This window comes from Colobus angolensis, unplaced genomic scaffold, assembly GCF_000951035.1.
Source record: "Colobus angolensis palliatus isolate OR3802 unplaced genomic scaffold, Cang.pa_1.0 Scaffold90, whole genome shotgun sequence".
Lineage (NCBI taxonomy): Eukaryota > Metazoa > Chordata > Mammalia > Primates > Cercopithecidae > Colobus > Colobus angolensis.
This window is the reverse complement of record NW_012122932.1, coordinates 1,464,473-1,477,741: the sequence shown is the minus strand read 5'-3', so window position 1 is coordinate 1,477,741 and position 13,269 is coordinate 1,464,473. Positions and strand designations below refer to the sequence as shown.

General features: G+C 38.6%; 1 protein-coding gene across 3 annotated transcripts in view; it reads right to left on the bottom strand.

Annotated features, from left to right (window-relative positions):
* Window positions 1–13,269, bottom strand: part of STK32A (serine/threonine kinase 32A) — a 148,712-nt gene that overhangs the window by 53,958 nt on the left and 81,485 nt on the right. For all 3 annotated transcript variants that reach the window (XM_011931497.1, XM_011931496.1, XM_011931499.1), the window contains exon 5: window positions 8,715–8,888. In XM_011931497.1, the coding sequence (XP_011786887.1) occupies window positions 8,715–8,888 (174 nt within the window). The remainder of the gene's footprint in view (window positions 1–8,714; window positions 8,889–13,269) is intronic.

The following is a 13,269-nucleotide window of genomic DNA, read 5'->3' as shown; positions in this document are numbered from 1 at the left end:
GAACACATCAACCTGATACCCTCATTACTGCGCTGCCGCTTTGTTTTGAGGCTCAAGTGGCCCTTCTGCTATGAGAGTTCGAAAAAGAGAACATTTGCAAGGGCTTGTGGTCTACTGAAAAGAAGATTTACCAAAACAAAAAGAAAGGGCATTTTCTTAATGCCCACAGATGATAGCCTAAAACCAAAGTCTATTATTCCACTGCAACAAACAGAAACTATTATCAACACATGAAAGAAAGCCAGCATCAAACAGAACACACACAATGTAAGTAATCACATAATTTTTAGACTTTAAGTTTTCTCATACTGGACATGTAGCTTTGGTAAAATGGAAAAGATTTAACTTTCCTAATAGATATATAAAAGCAAAACAAAACACCTTGAGCTAGAGAAATGGTATAAAAAAGCCACAGATACTGAAAATATCTTCGCAAACCTGAAATACAAAAGTAAACAAAGATAGTCTCTGGCAACATTAAAATAGATTACCATATACTAAAGCCAATGGACTTGACTTACTGAATATTCTCTTGGATTCCTTTAATTTCACAAACAATACTAACAAGTTTTGTCACTTGGTCTTCTATCCCATAATGTATTATAAACAGCATGTTAAGAGTGAGGACAGAAGGTGCTCTGAGTAGCACCTACTAGAGAAGCAAAGATGAAAATATTAGCAGCAAAGAAAACAATAAAAATGTATTTACTACATTCATTTGTTAGAGCTGCTGTCACAAAGTATGACAAACAGTGGCTTGAAGAACACAGAAATTTATTTTCTCACACTTCTGAAGGTAGAAAGTCCAAAATCAAGATGCCAGCAGGGCCCATGCTTCTTCTGAAACCTCTCAGGGAAACTCCTCCCAGGCATCTTGCAGCTTCTGTGGGTTTGCTGGCAATCTCTGGCATTCCTTGGCTGATGGACCCATCACACCAATCCCCCATCTTCACCTTTCATCCTCCCTGTGCCTCTCTACATCCACATCATCTTCACTCTATGTTCCTCTGTGTCCAAAGTTCCTCTTTTCATAAGGACACCAGTCATACTGGATTAGGGCCTACACTAGTGGCCTCATTCTAACTTGACTATCTGGGTAAAAACCCTCTTTCCAAAAAAGATCACAGTCTGAGGCACTGGAGGTTAGGAATTCAACAAATCTTTTTGAGGGAGCACAATTTAACATATAGTACCTAACCTACCCACTAAAATATGCATCTAAAGTGAATTTTTATGCCATTGGGTAAACAGCACTAAACAGCTCATCTGATCTTGAGGATATTTTCTTCTTATAAGAGTGAAAGTAAGGGCATCTATATTTAGAACAGGGCCTTTGAAGACGGTAATTCTACATTTGAATCTGGTCCCCATATACTGACTGTATATTGGCATGTTGCTTATTCCCCTCAGAGTATTGTTGATTATGAAGTTAGGTGGTGTGTGGAACCTGCCAATTAGCACAGTACCCAGTTCTTGGTGTAAGCAATAAGTGATAGCGCCTGTTAAGTCATTAAAAAAGTGACACAGGTACTTTGTAGTATAAATTAGTTTAAAAACTCTGATGAGCTGAAAGAAATAAATACTTTCAGGAATTAGAAAAACATCTCTCCAGATGACTCATTCCCACATGCTTCAGAAACCTGAGGTGTCACTGTGTTGGCAAATTTATTTATTGGGAGTTTACCTGTCACTTAGCGATCATTGACTAAAATGATTAGCTGCAGAAAGTTCTTATTTTTTCCTATAAATTATCATCTCAAGAAAATAAAATGTGACTGCTAAGATAGTACAGTGTGTGAGAATTAGACACAAAGGTGACATTCCAGCCCAGATCTCTGCCTGAAATAAACTAAAGACCTCAGTTAAAACAAACATAATTTTGGCCCACAACCAAATTGCAAACAAGACCTTGATTGGTAAATGTGCTAATAGCCATTTATCACAAGTCACTATCACAGGCTCTCTAGACAGGTCACTACAGTTGGGCAGCCTTCTGGGAGGGGAACGAGTGTGTGGTAGAGCAGAGGAACAATGAGGAGGTCATACTTGGAAGAGCAGCCTACCAGGGCAGAGAGGAAATCATCCTAGAGTCTTAGATATAAAAGAATCATTTCTGATGACTTGTTGAAACCTCCTCACTTCTTCCTTGATAGGGAAGTTCAGGGCTATATTTAGGGTCACAGAAGAAATTGGTATCGAACTGTGATGCAGTGCAACTTCTTTAGAGGAAATGTGGTGAACAGACTGTACGGTGACCCCAGGATTCCCAGCTTTTGGTGTTCACGCCCTTGCATAATTTCCAGCCCCTCAGCATGAGCTGGTTCCATGGTTTGTTTCTACCTGACATTACATGGCAGATGTGATAGTCTCACTTCTGTGACTGAGTTATGTTACAATGTTATACATCATTATTCAAGTATATGTACTCTGTTGTCTTGCTAGCCAACTCACTCTACAGTATTCTTCTCCTTGTTAAATTTGAGGAAAGTAGCCACCATGAGTCCTACAGCCACAAGGAAATTCCTTCCGCCAGCATTCTGACTGAGCTTGGAAGTGGATGCTTACCCAGTTCAGCCTCCAGAAGAGAACCGAGTTCTGGCTGACACCTTAATGGCAGCTGTGCCAAGAATCCAACTAGACTGTGCCCAGACACCTGACCCAAAGAAACTGCGAGCTGATAAAGGTATGTTCTTTCTGGTCACTGGTTCTGTGGGAATTGGTTACACAGCATACAAAACTAATCCAGCATAGTGGAAAGGCAGCCCAGAACCCCACATGCTGTGGACGCACAGAGGAATGTGTGGAATAAATTGAGAACTTGGTGAAGATGACATCCTCCACAGCAACCTGTACCTTCTGCACTCTCCCAGTGGTTACATGTACATACTGTCCTCATTCATTTGTTCAGTCATTGAATTATCCAGCAAGCACTCTAGTTTAGACCCAGTGCAAGTTGCTGGAGATTAAAACATAAGTGAGGTGTAGTATCCACCCATGAGGGCTTAAGTATAGGAGAGGGAAACAGCTTTTTATATAGAATATCATGGCCCAGAGGCTACAATTAGAGATATAACCATGAGCATTGGGAAGATGCAGCTAAGCATACTCTGTGTGTGTGTGTGTGTGTGTGTGTGCGTGTGCGCACGCGTGCACGTGCACATGCATACAGGCACACATGCGTAGCTCAGGATATGCACATAACAGCTTTCATTCTTTATGGCACATGCCACAACATTTGATATTAATGTTGAAGTGTTTACTGGACTTTTTCACACTATGATATTAACAACTTCACATGATAGGGGGATTGTTTTGTTCCCCATGGGGGCCTGGCATTCAGAACACTGGCAAATAGGTATTCAATAAATAAGTTTTGAATACATACTTGGACTAGAAGCATTATTCCTAAAATTTTTTTCTTCACTGTGAAGTTACTGATTTCTAGAAGAATGATAGGAACTTCTCATAAGAAGCTACTCCAGCCCAAGAGGTCATGTGTAAGAAATAATTTCTATCTACATCTTATACAGTCCCTAAAATGAATCCGGAATCAGTTATTGGTTCCAATGAGTACAGCAAAGAAAGCAAAGGTGATAAATAAAAATACTACCATCCTGTGTTTTTCTAGACAGTCACACATTTTCTTTTATTTCTCTTCAACATTTCGATACTCAATAGGAAATGAAATGTTTGCAGCTCTCTCTATTGTACTGCAATTACTGGCACCAATTGCTCTAATTAGATTTTTATCTCATTCCTATAAAAATTTAGAAAACAGTGAGTTATAACCTCATTATAGTGGGGGGTAATTCCCAGAGGGAAAAACAATCAACCATCCACTCAAATGGTATTTTGACCCAAGATGATTTACTATTTAATTGTCCCATACAATCCATCTCATTGGCTTAAATTCATAATTGAGTCTTCTTTAAGATCTGACAAGGAAGTAAACAGAAATTTGTCTTTGGAATATAATATTAAATAATTACTTTCCACCAGATTGTTCATTGGAGAGGCTGTGGCAATCAACAAATGGAATAGTTCTAACCCTGTAGAAGAGATTGTAATGAGTTTTGTTTTCCTTATTTTTTAAATAGAAGCAAATAATCACTTTGTCCATAATTTAAAGCATTTATTTGCAGATTTCAAGTAAGCAAAAGAGAGTATTATGCTTCAAACTGTCCATTCTTTGGAAACTAAAGCTGTACTCACACAAAAAGTTTGACTTCTTGACTAATAAGAAAGTTGTCTAATTGCACAATTTAAACCTAATGGTTATTATGCAACCCTGTGTCTTTAACAAGTATAGAAAAGAAAGATTCTGAAATTGAAGAGAACTAGCTGAATATTCTACCTATTTGGGAAATGACCAAAAGTTCAAGTCCAAGGATTTTTAAACATCCACAAAATAAAACTCCATTTATGTCTTAATGGGGATGTATGGCAGAAACAGATTTTATGTTTTGTTTTTTTTAAAAAAACATCACTACACTAGACATTTCTGGCAGAAAAAGTGAAGTGAAAACGGAATTTTAAAAAGAGCCCCTCCTATGTTAACTCAGGGAAACAAGTGGGGACTTTCATCCATTGAACTCCTCTTGCTAGGCTAGACTTCCTGTGTGCTTTGGCTGTTAAAAGTCCCCTTTGCATCCTCAGTGCTCTCATGAAACTTGTTTTCTTAATCCAAAGCACCTTCTCTGAAGTACTTGTTTTTCTCACACAATTTAGCTTCCAGTTTTAGGCTGTTCTCTGTATGAGCTCTCATGAAACTTGTTTTGTGACTCCACACCATCTTCTCTGAAGTACTTGTCTTTCTCACACAATTTAGCTTCCAGTTTTAGGCTGTTTTCTGTCTGTCTGTTCCACATGTGCCACTTCCATCTGTAGGTGCCTGAGGCAGGTGGTCATGCATATGTGTCCTGTGCGCTCCTCAGAGCTGCAGCCACGCTGAACATCTGCAGGCTGGAGAGTGGTGAGGAGCTCTGCATTTCCTAAACATGATGTTTTCCCCACTTACTAGCCATGCAACCACGGGCAAGTAATTTTTCAGAACCAGAGTTTCATTGACGGTGAAATGGGGACAAAGCACCATCAACCTCCTGGAGCTATGGGAAGACTGAAATAACTCACAACAAGTGCTTAGCAGGCAGCCTTGTACCCAGGAAGCCCTAAGCAAACAGCAGCCTACTGCTGCTCCTACTTCCATGTATTGCTGACTGTTTATGGGTAATTTTGAATCTTCTACCATGTCCAAAGGCAAAATGTAGATTTTAATCTAAAAGTAGGAAGTCACGTATTTTATATCTTCAGTTTTATGCAGATGGCCTCTCCTTGTCCGGGAGATCTACTGTACTTTCACTGATGCTTTTTTTCATTCTCACTTTTAATTTGTAGGAACTCAGCATGTATTTTACAATCTAATCTTTCTAAGTAACTAAAAGGTGTTGGGTTATCTTGAAGTCAAATACAACATGAATCATGCTGATTCTTTTGAAGAAGGAGATTTTTAAAAGAATTACAGTATTCAGAAGCCTATATCTCTTCTGTATTGCTTTTTGCATTTTCTGGCCCAGGAACCCTAGTCTCAGAATGCCAGAATTATCATCATTTAAATTCCTTAGACAAGGGGATCACTGCTTTTTTTTACCATGCACATTTTTAAAAAAGCTATTTGACACCATTTCAAATTGATATCTAGTATTCCGAGAGCAGAAAATCCTGGTTAATCAGAACACTGTCAGAATTAAAACGTCTCTTTGAAGCTGGGCATGGTGGCTCACATCTGTAATCCTAGAGTTTTGGGAGGCTGAGGCAGGAGGATTGCTTGAGCCCAGGAGTTCAAGGCCAGCCTAGGTAATATAAGGAGACCCTTTCTCTACAAAAAATAAAAAACCAAAAAACACTGCCTTGAAAAGCCTTAATGATGTTGACATAGGTCCTGAATTGCCTAGATTATTGATGGCTTTTGACTCTTCCCAGTGCCATTATTAATATTAATAGCATCCTCTTTATCTCTCAGAGTATCTTGGTTTGGATGATAAATTACATGATTAATGTAAAGACCAAGGTACAAGTAGGTCTGAGACCTTTGGATTTAATGTCCTATATTTTAATCTTTCCTATTTGTAAGCCTGAACTTCTGGTCAATCAGTCATTCATGTGGCTCATTTTTTTTTTTTTCACATACTGATCATACAATGAAAAGCAAAACATGCAGAGTTCACAATTTTGTAAAGGAGGCAAATGAATTAATTACACACCAAAATGTCACAACTCCTCAGAAGAGGTACAAAAGGGTATGAGAGCCTGTAAAATATAACATCCGGGAGGTGGGGGGAGAGGTGCGTAGAGGCTACAGAAATGCACCTGAATAGTTTGTGATGCCAGAAGGATGTCACCTCAACTTAACACTGCACTCAAAACGTCATCGTGTTTGCCTTCTGTACATTTACCATGGTGAGGAGACATTTCAGTACAAGAAGGTCCTTCTGAGGATGGGAACTAAGTAATAACTGTGGGCGAGATTGAAGGGCAAAAAGCCAGAAAGTTAATCCTTGGTGTATGATTTAAGTGGCAAAATGATGATGATGATGAGAGAAAAAGAGAGGGAAAGAACAGAAAAACAGTATTTGGTGTTAGTAAGCTCCTTGGGGAAAAATTGTATCAAGATTTTTGTAGGTTTTCCCTCCTGAATTCCTCTTGGAACACAGTTCTAAACACATGGCGAAAATGCTCAGAGAACTGGTCTTTTGATGACCAAGAACATGAAGCCTAAAGAAAGAAGGGACAGAACCCAATTTCAAACAGTAAAAGCAGAGAGAGTGAAAAGGCTCCCAGGCCATGCTGGTTTCTCAAGGTCACTGCCTTCTTTCTGATATCTGTGATGCCACAACCAAGATAGGTTGTGGTTGGCAATTTTTGGGAGAATGAATGAGCATGAAAGTTTTGAGAGGGACTCCATAGACTAACAAGTATGAAGAGTTTCTCCTCAGAAAGAGTTATGAGGGACCAGTAAACCAGTATGGGAAGATGAGTTCTTGAGAACAGGATTTCTAGTTATTGAAAAAACACCAGGTGTGCAAATTCACTTCTGAGATCCTATGTGATTAACTGGTCTGCTTTCATTTATCTGGTGCCTGAAGAGCACATTTCCAATACAAACAGGCCCTTCCAAAGAAGGAACATTAAATAAAGACTAAATGTAGAGGGCCAAGGCCAAACAAAATAAAAATAAAAATAAATAAAAGAACTGGCCTGTGGTACCTGCACAGAGAATCTATAAATTCTGATGCTTCATCTTCATCTATAGGCTCTGTACTCATCAAGATAAATTATAGGCTGAGTACAGTGGCTCACTCCTGTAATCCCAGCATTTTGGGAGGCTGAGGCAGGAGGACCACTTGAGGCCAAAAGTTGGAGATCAGACTGCACAACATGGTGAAACCTCATCTCTATATTAAAAAATTAGAATATAAATAAAGGTTTAAAAAAATAAATTACAGGTCAATGGCAACTGATGGTGGTCAAATATTTTATCTAGCCAACATTTTACTAATTGAGACATAATTGTACTTAAAATCCCAGCAAATTCTTCAAGGATTAGAGATGACAGCAGCAGAGTCATATGTACTGATTTTTCATTTAATGATGTATAATCAATGCATATATTTCATATGTGTAAGTAATGTGAATTGGTATCATAGAATTCTGATTTTGAGGTCAGAGAGATCTAGGTTTAAATCCTGGCTACACTATTTGTTAGCTATTTGTCCTTGGCAAATCTTTGAGACAGTTTGTTTATCTGTGTAATGGGAATATTATAATGAAATGGGGGATCTTTGCTGAGTTTTCAGGATTTAATAAACTAATGTACATAAAGTACCTAGGAGTGCCTGGCACATAGTAAGTCGTCAACCAGTAAGCAGTAGTTGTTTCAATGTTGATTAGTAGATGTTTTGATGTTTGATATGCTTACAATTCTTATAAGTAAATCCGGGTGATAATTTAATGTAGACAAGCCATGATTTTTTCATATGTAATTCTAGTCTAATTATATCTGCTCTGATCATTTATCTCAGGTTATTTCAGAGATCAAATTAGATACTATATATAAAATCATCATTAAAACTACAAATTTCTTTACTATAAAGTATTATCCTTTTCTGTCCATTATCTCTACAGCTTTATAGATTCTTATGTTATTTGTATGTCTTTATTTACTACAAATACTCTAAATGCAGAAGACATTGCTATTGCTTTCTCTACCTCCATTTGCAGTACATACATTAGGGATTAATTTAATATAGACTGCAGGACAACGAATATTAGAAAGACTCAAATTTTTCCCAAAGAACTTTCCTTCTTTTCATTCTATTTCTTTCCCTCCATGTGCAACCTCCATTTAATTATTCATTTAATATTTATTAGGTTTCCATATGCCACCTTTTCTCCTCTTTGTCTAAGCTTAGTTATAAAATAGTACCAAAATTCACTGATTGTGATCTTATTGTTTGCTGTGACCTTGGGCAAATTAAGCTCTAGGTGTTCAGTCTTTTAAAAAATCTACAAAATGAGGACAATCAACCTACCTCAGGGTACTGCTGCAAGAATTAATGAGGATTAAATGTCATGTTCAACAAGAATTTACTGAATTAGCCAGTTGTGGATTCTCTCCTTGCATTACGTTCATGGCGGTCTCCTTGGACTTGACTGACCTGTGAATGATGCGCTGGCTCTGCAGGTAGTCCAGGGCCATGACCAGCTCACAGATGAAGAGCTTCACTGTTTCTTCCTTGAAGCGGACGTTCTGTTGCAGGTGATAACGCAGGTCTCCACCCAGCAGGAGGTCCACCACCATGAACATGTCTTCCTCATCTTGGAAGGAATACCTGGAATTGCGTTAGAAGAGAAAAGTTATCAAATATATTTACACATTAAAGAGTCTCAGAAGCAAATGAGACCCAATAGATCAGAGCAGAGTGTTCTTGAGCTAAGAGCTCAGACTTTGGGAGTAGGTGGTCTATCACTAGCTCTATCATCTTAGGCCTTTAGTTTCCTCATGTGTCACGTGAGAATAATAACCACATTTGATCACCCCGATGAACAAACAGGGTAATTATAATACTTATTGTCATGCTTGACTTATAGTAAGCACCCAATAACTGTTTTTTCATATGGTGATAAAACATAGAAAATGAAATGAACCCAAGTAATCCATTTATTGCTAATGGTTGTATCCTAACCGTATATTGCAGAAGGCCCATAAAATATGAGCTATGGGAACTCCTTGAACCATTCTCATGCCCATTTTTCTATACTAACAACATCATTGCCCAGCAACATTATAACAAATCATGTCCCACATTAATGATAAGGAAAACATATAAGAAGGGCAACGAAGAAGTAAGCACACAGTACAAGGAAGTAATTCACTCTGTCTTTGGGATGGGGAAGTAAGGGAAAGCTTCTCAGCAGAGGTAAAACCAGAGCTCAATTTTGAGGAATGGTGATCACAGTAACAACTAAAAAATAACGCTAACATCTCCTGATGTTTCTACTGAGTGACTTTGTGGGCTCTGACACACTCTGCAAGTGCAACCCCAGTCTTTCCTCATGATGCTGGTCCCACGCTCCCATTCACATGAGGAAATGCACAAAGTTAAACACCTGACAAATGGTAGTGCCCAAACGTTCTCCAGGTGCCAAAGTAAAATTTGAAAAATACCAGAGAAAAATAGGATGCATGCAAGCACAGACTTGAGAAAGGACCTAGTGCAAGTGTGGAAAGGAGAATAGCTTGGATTTGCTGGAGTAACAGGTATGAGGGGGAAGCTTGCGTCTGGAGAAGGTGGCAGAGGCCAGATCCCATAACAGAACCCTGTGCACGCATCTGCAGTGATCCCTAGTCACTGGAGTAGGCAGGATCAGACATCGGGGAGTGCAGGGATGAGGAATTAGAAGAGGAAATGAGACACAGAGAGTAGAACTGGCCTCTGCTGTGTACAAACAGTAGCTTGTAAAAATGCATTCCTACCTCTGTGATGTATTTTGTTTCCCTCAAAGCACAGCCATGATTTCCAGCCACAGTCAAGTTTTCTGTATGAACACTGCTTTGACACGTTTCTTTAGACATAACGTCACGGAGATCACATTTTAAAGTTTCATTTGAATCAAAGAATTAAGTGCCTGCAAGCAGTGCCTAGGGATGCACATCACTTCCTCGTGACAAATTATTTGCTGAGGAAATAAATGTAAAATATCAATGATGGGAGAAATGCTCTTAGTAAATTTTCTTCTTTATAATTATCATTGTGCTAAAGGAGAAAAGGGATACTTACACCAGAAAAAAAGAAATTCAATGAAGCATTAATCTGAGGTGGTAACACTCTAATGAGCATTAACAGCACCCGATAGTTCAATAAATTCTGTTTATCACTGAAGACTGATTTACACAGAATATGTCTTGGAAAAATTAAGCTCTGTCTAACAAAACTCAAAAAGTGCTTTGTAAAAGCCTGAGAAACATATGTTTGGTACTGCCTTTTGGGAGATACTATTCTTCATCTCAATGCAATGACTGGCTGGTCATCTCTGCCACTGGTGTATTGGGCACGAGGAAAGTTCCTTGGTTCTAGGCAATGTGGTACATAAGCCTTCCAACTGCAGCAACACACATTATATTCACTGTGTTTTACAGGCCATTCAGTAAACAATATTGAACTGGTGAAACTGTAATCATGGCTGGGACCTGCTGCACTCCAGGCTGTTCTCCGCTAAGGTAATAGAAGGAATGATTGATTGTGGGATGTAAGCAAGGCCTTTTGGGATGAGTGGCAGATGGGATAGGGATAATGAGGTGTGTGAGGGTTTGGTACCAAAAGTCAGGAGAAGAGAGTACTAATCATAAACATAATTAGATGCCAATGCAAACCACCTACTCAGACCTGGTTAGCATACAGAGCAGATGTGATTCACTCCCTGCTGTTGACTACGTTAGGCTGCCAGGTGTAGTTCAGAAACCTGGTAACAGACCAGTGGACTCTTCTCCTACTATTCCATTTAACTCCAAGGGAGCAGAATATATTTCTTAAATTCAACCTGAATGAACATTTTTACTGGGACTTGGGTTAAGCTGTTTTTATTCAAAGAACAAAGTGATAAAGGTGCCAGTTGTGGCAAGTTAATAACAGTGTTCGAATGTGCAGGGGATTATTAATCAAAGACAGAAGAGGCCCAGGCAAGAGGCAACATGTTTCCCTTGGCCAGTATAAATATAAGTTTATTTAATCATGGAGGCACGTTTGGCTCTTAAAAATCATCTTTCTCCTTTGGCACATCAGAGCTAAAACTCTCCATCTCAGATTCTTAATTCTCAGAGGGAGAGAAGATAAATATTGTATTATCCAGAACTATGCCCAGTAAAATATGTGAACATAAAACAATTGGGCAATATCTAGAATATTCAATGTCATATCATCTGATTTTTTAAAATGAGTAAGAGCTTCCTTGTACCTCAACCATTCATCACAGCCTCACTATAGCATTTCTACAACTTTCTTTGGTGGGATATCATGGCTGATTTATTTCTTAGTTGACAGCTCCAAAATTAACAAGTCTGGTCCCAGTGCATTTGAAATTCATTGCAAAGTGTGCTCAGTAAGGAAGATAACTAATAAAAGATCACCACCCTGTTCCAACCCTACTCCATCATGCTTGACCCAGACCATTGCAATAGGCTATTCATAGCTCTGTCTGCATAATCTTGGACCTCTTCGATCCATTCTCTACTTTGCAGTTATATTTTTACAATGTGAGTTTTATCATGTCATCCAGGCTCAAAATAACCTTCACCTCTTTCCATGGTCTACAGAAACCTGTGAGGTCTGGCCCTGTTTATTTTTCCAGCTTTATCTTGAAGATCTTTTCCTTCCATTCTCCAACTAGCAGTTCAGGCCCCCTTCAGCCTTAGAAGCTTGTGATGTGGTGTGACCTGTACCTGTACTCATGATGCTGTCCAGTACCTGGTTATATTCTTTTCACCTTTCAAGTCTCAGCTCAAGTGTCACTTCTCACAGAAGCCTTTTCCAACACTCCATATTAAATGTGGTTCCCCTGTTACATGCAATGCCATATGCTTACACAGAATTTATCAAATTTTGAAAATATTTTCATGTGTGCTTTTGGATTAACTTCTTTCATTCCCAAAATATCTCAGGATGCATGCTTGCTTTTACTCACCATTGGTGCCTCAATACCTGTACACTGCCTGGAATACAGATTGAACAAATAGCAATAGAAAATATAATCAATGAATCAAAAAAGAAAGGAGAGAAGCGAGGTTAAAACACAAGCTTTGGGTGGGTCCGATGTAAATGCTTTAGGTTCTATGTTTAGAAATTAGCATGGTTACCAAATAAGCCAAAAGAGTCACTTATTTGGGAGTCACGGTAAATGGTAAAGAAGTAAACAGAAAAAAAGAAAGTCACTCACATGCTTGAAGCTGTCTTACAGGGGCCATCTTGAAATAAATCTGACTCTGAGGGTTGGGAAGAGATCTAAAATATTCTACAATGCAATGTTTTTCAAATCGTGTGTCAAATTCCTTGAAGGAGTTGTGAAATCAGTTTGGTTGACTGTGATGAGCATTTTTTAAAAGGAAGTAAAATAGATTGAATAACATAGAATAAATGCTATTAACATAAAGTTAACCATTATGAAATTTTTTATGAATATAATGTGTCTCTGTGAGTATACCTACTGGGTTATGATGAAAAACATTATTTCTTGTTATGGGCTGCAGTCAAAAAAGCTTGAAAACCATGATAGTAGGGGAACCTACTTTCTATTGTAGAACTATTGCACCAAATCCTCATTCTGATGCTACCCCAGCAAGGGACCATTCTGAGCAAGGAAAAGCAAGAGAACACTGTCCTAGAACCTAAAATGATAGAACAGTTCATTGTGTTTTTCTGACTCTGAACAGGGAGTGCTCACAGCAGGCTTTTCACGGCTTAGGCGAAGCATTAGCCCTTGTTAGAAGAGATCCCTCAGGAATAGCAAGGAGGAGGTTAGGGTACACTGTCCTACACATTAAGTACAAATTTACATTTTAAAACCTTTCTTTAGAGCAATGACCCATCATATTTTTCTTCTTATAGCTCTGGAATAATTTTTCAGGGTGTACCTAGTGTGAAGTTCATTTTTTAACAACTAGTATTGTGCACCTAATTCATTCACCATAACAACACAGCAAATCCATGGTTTCCAAAG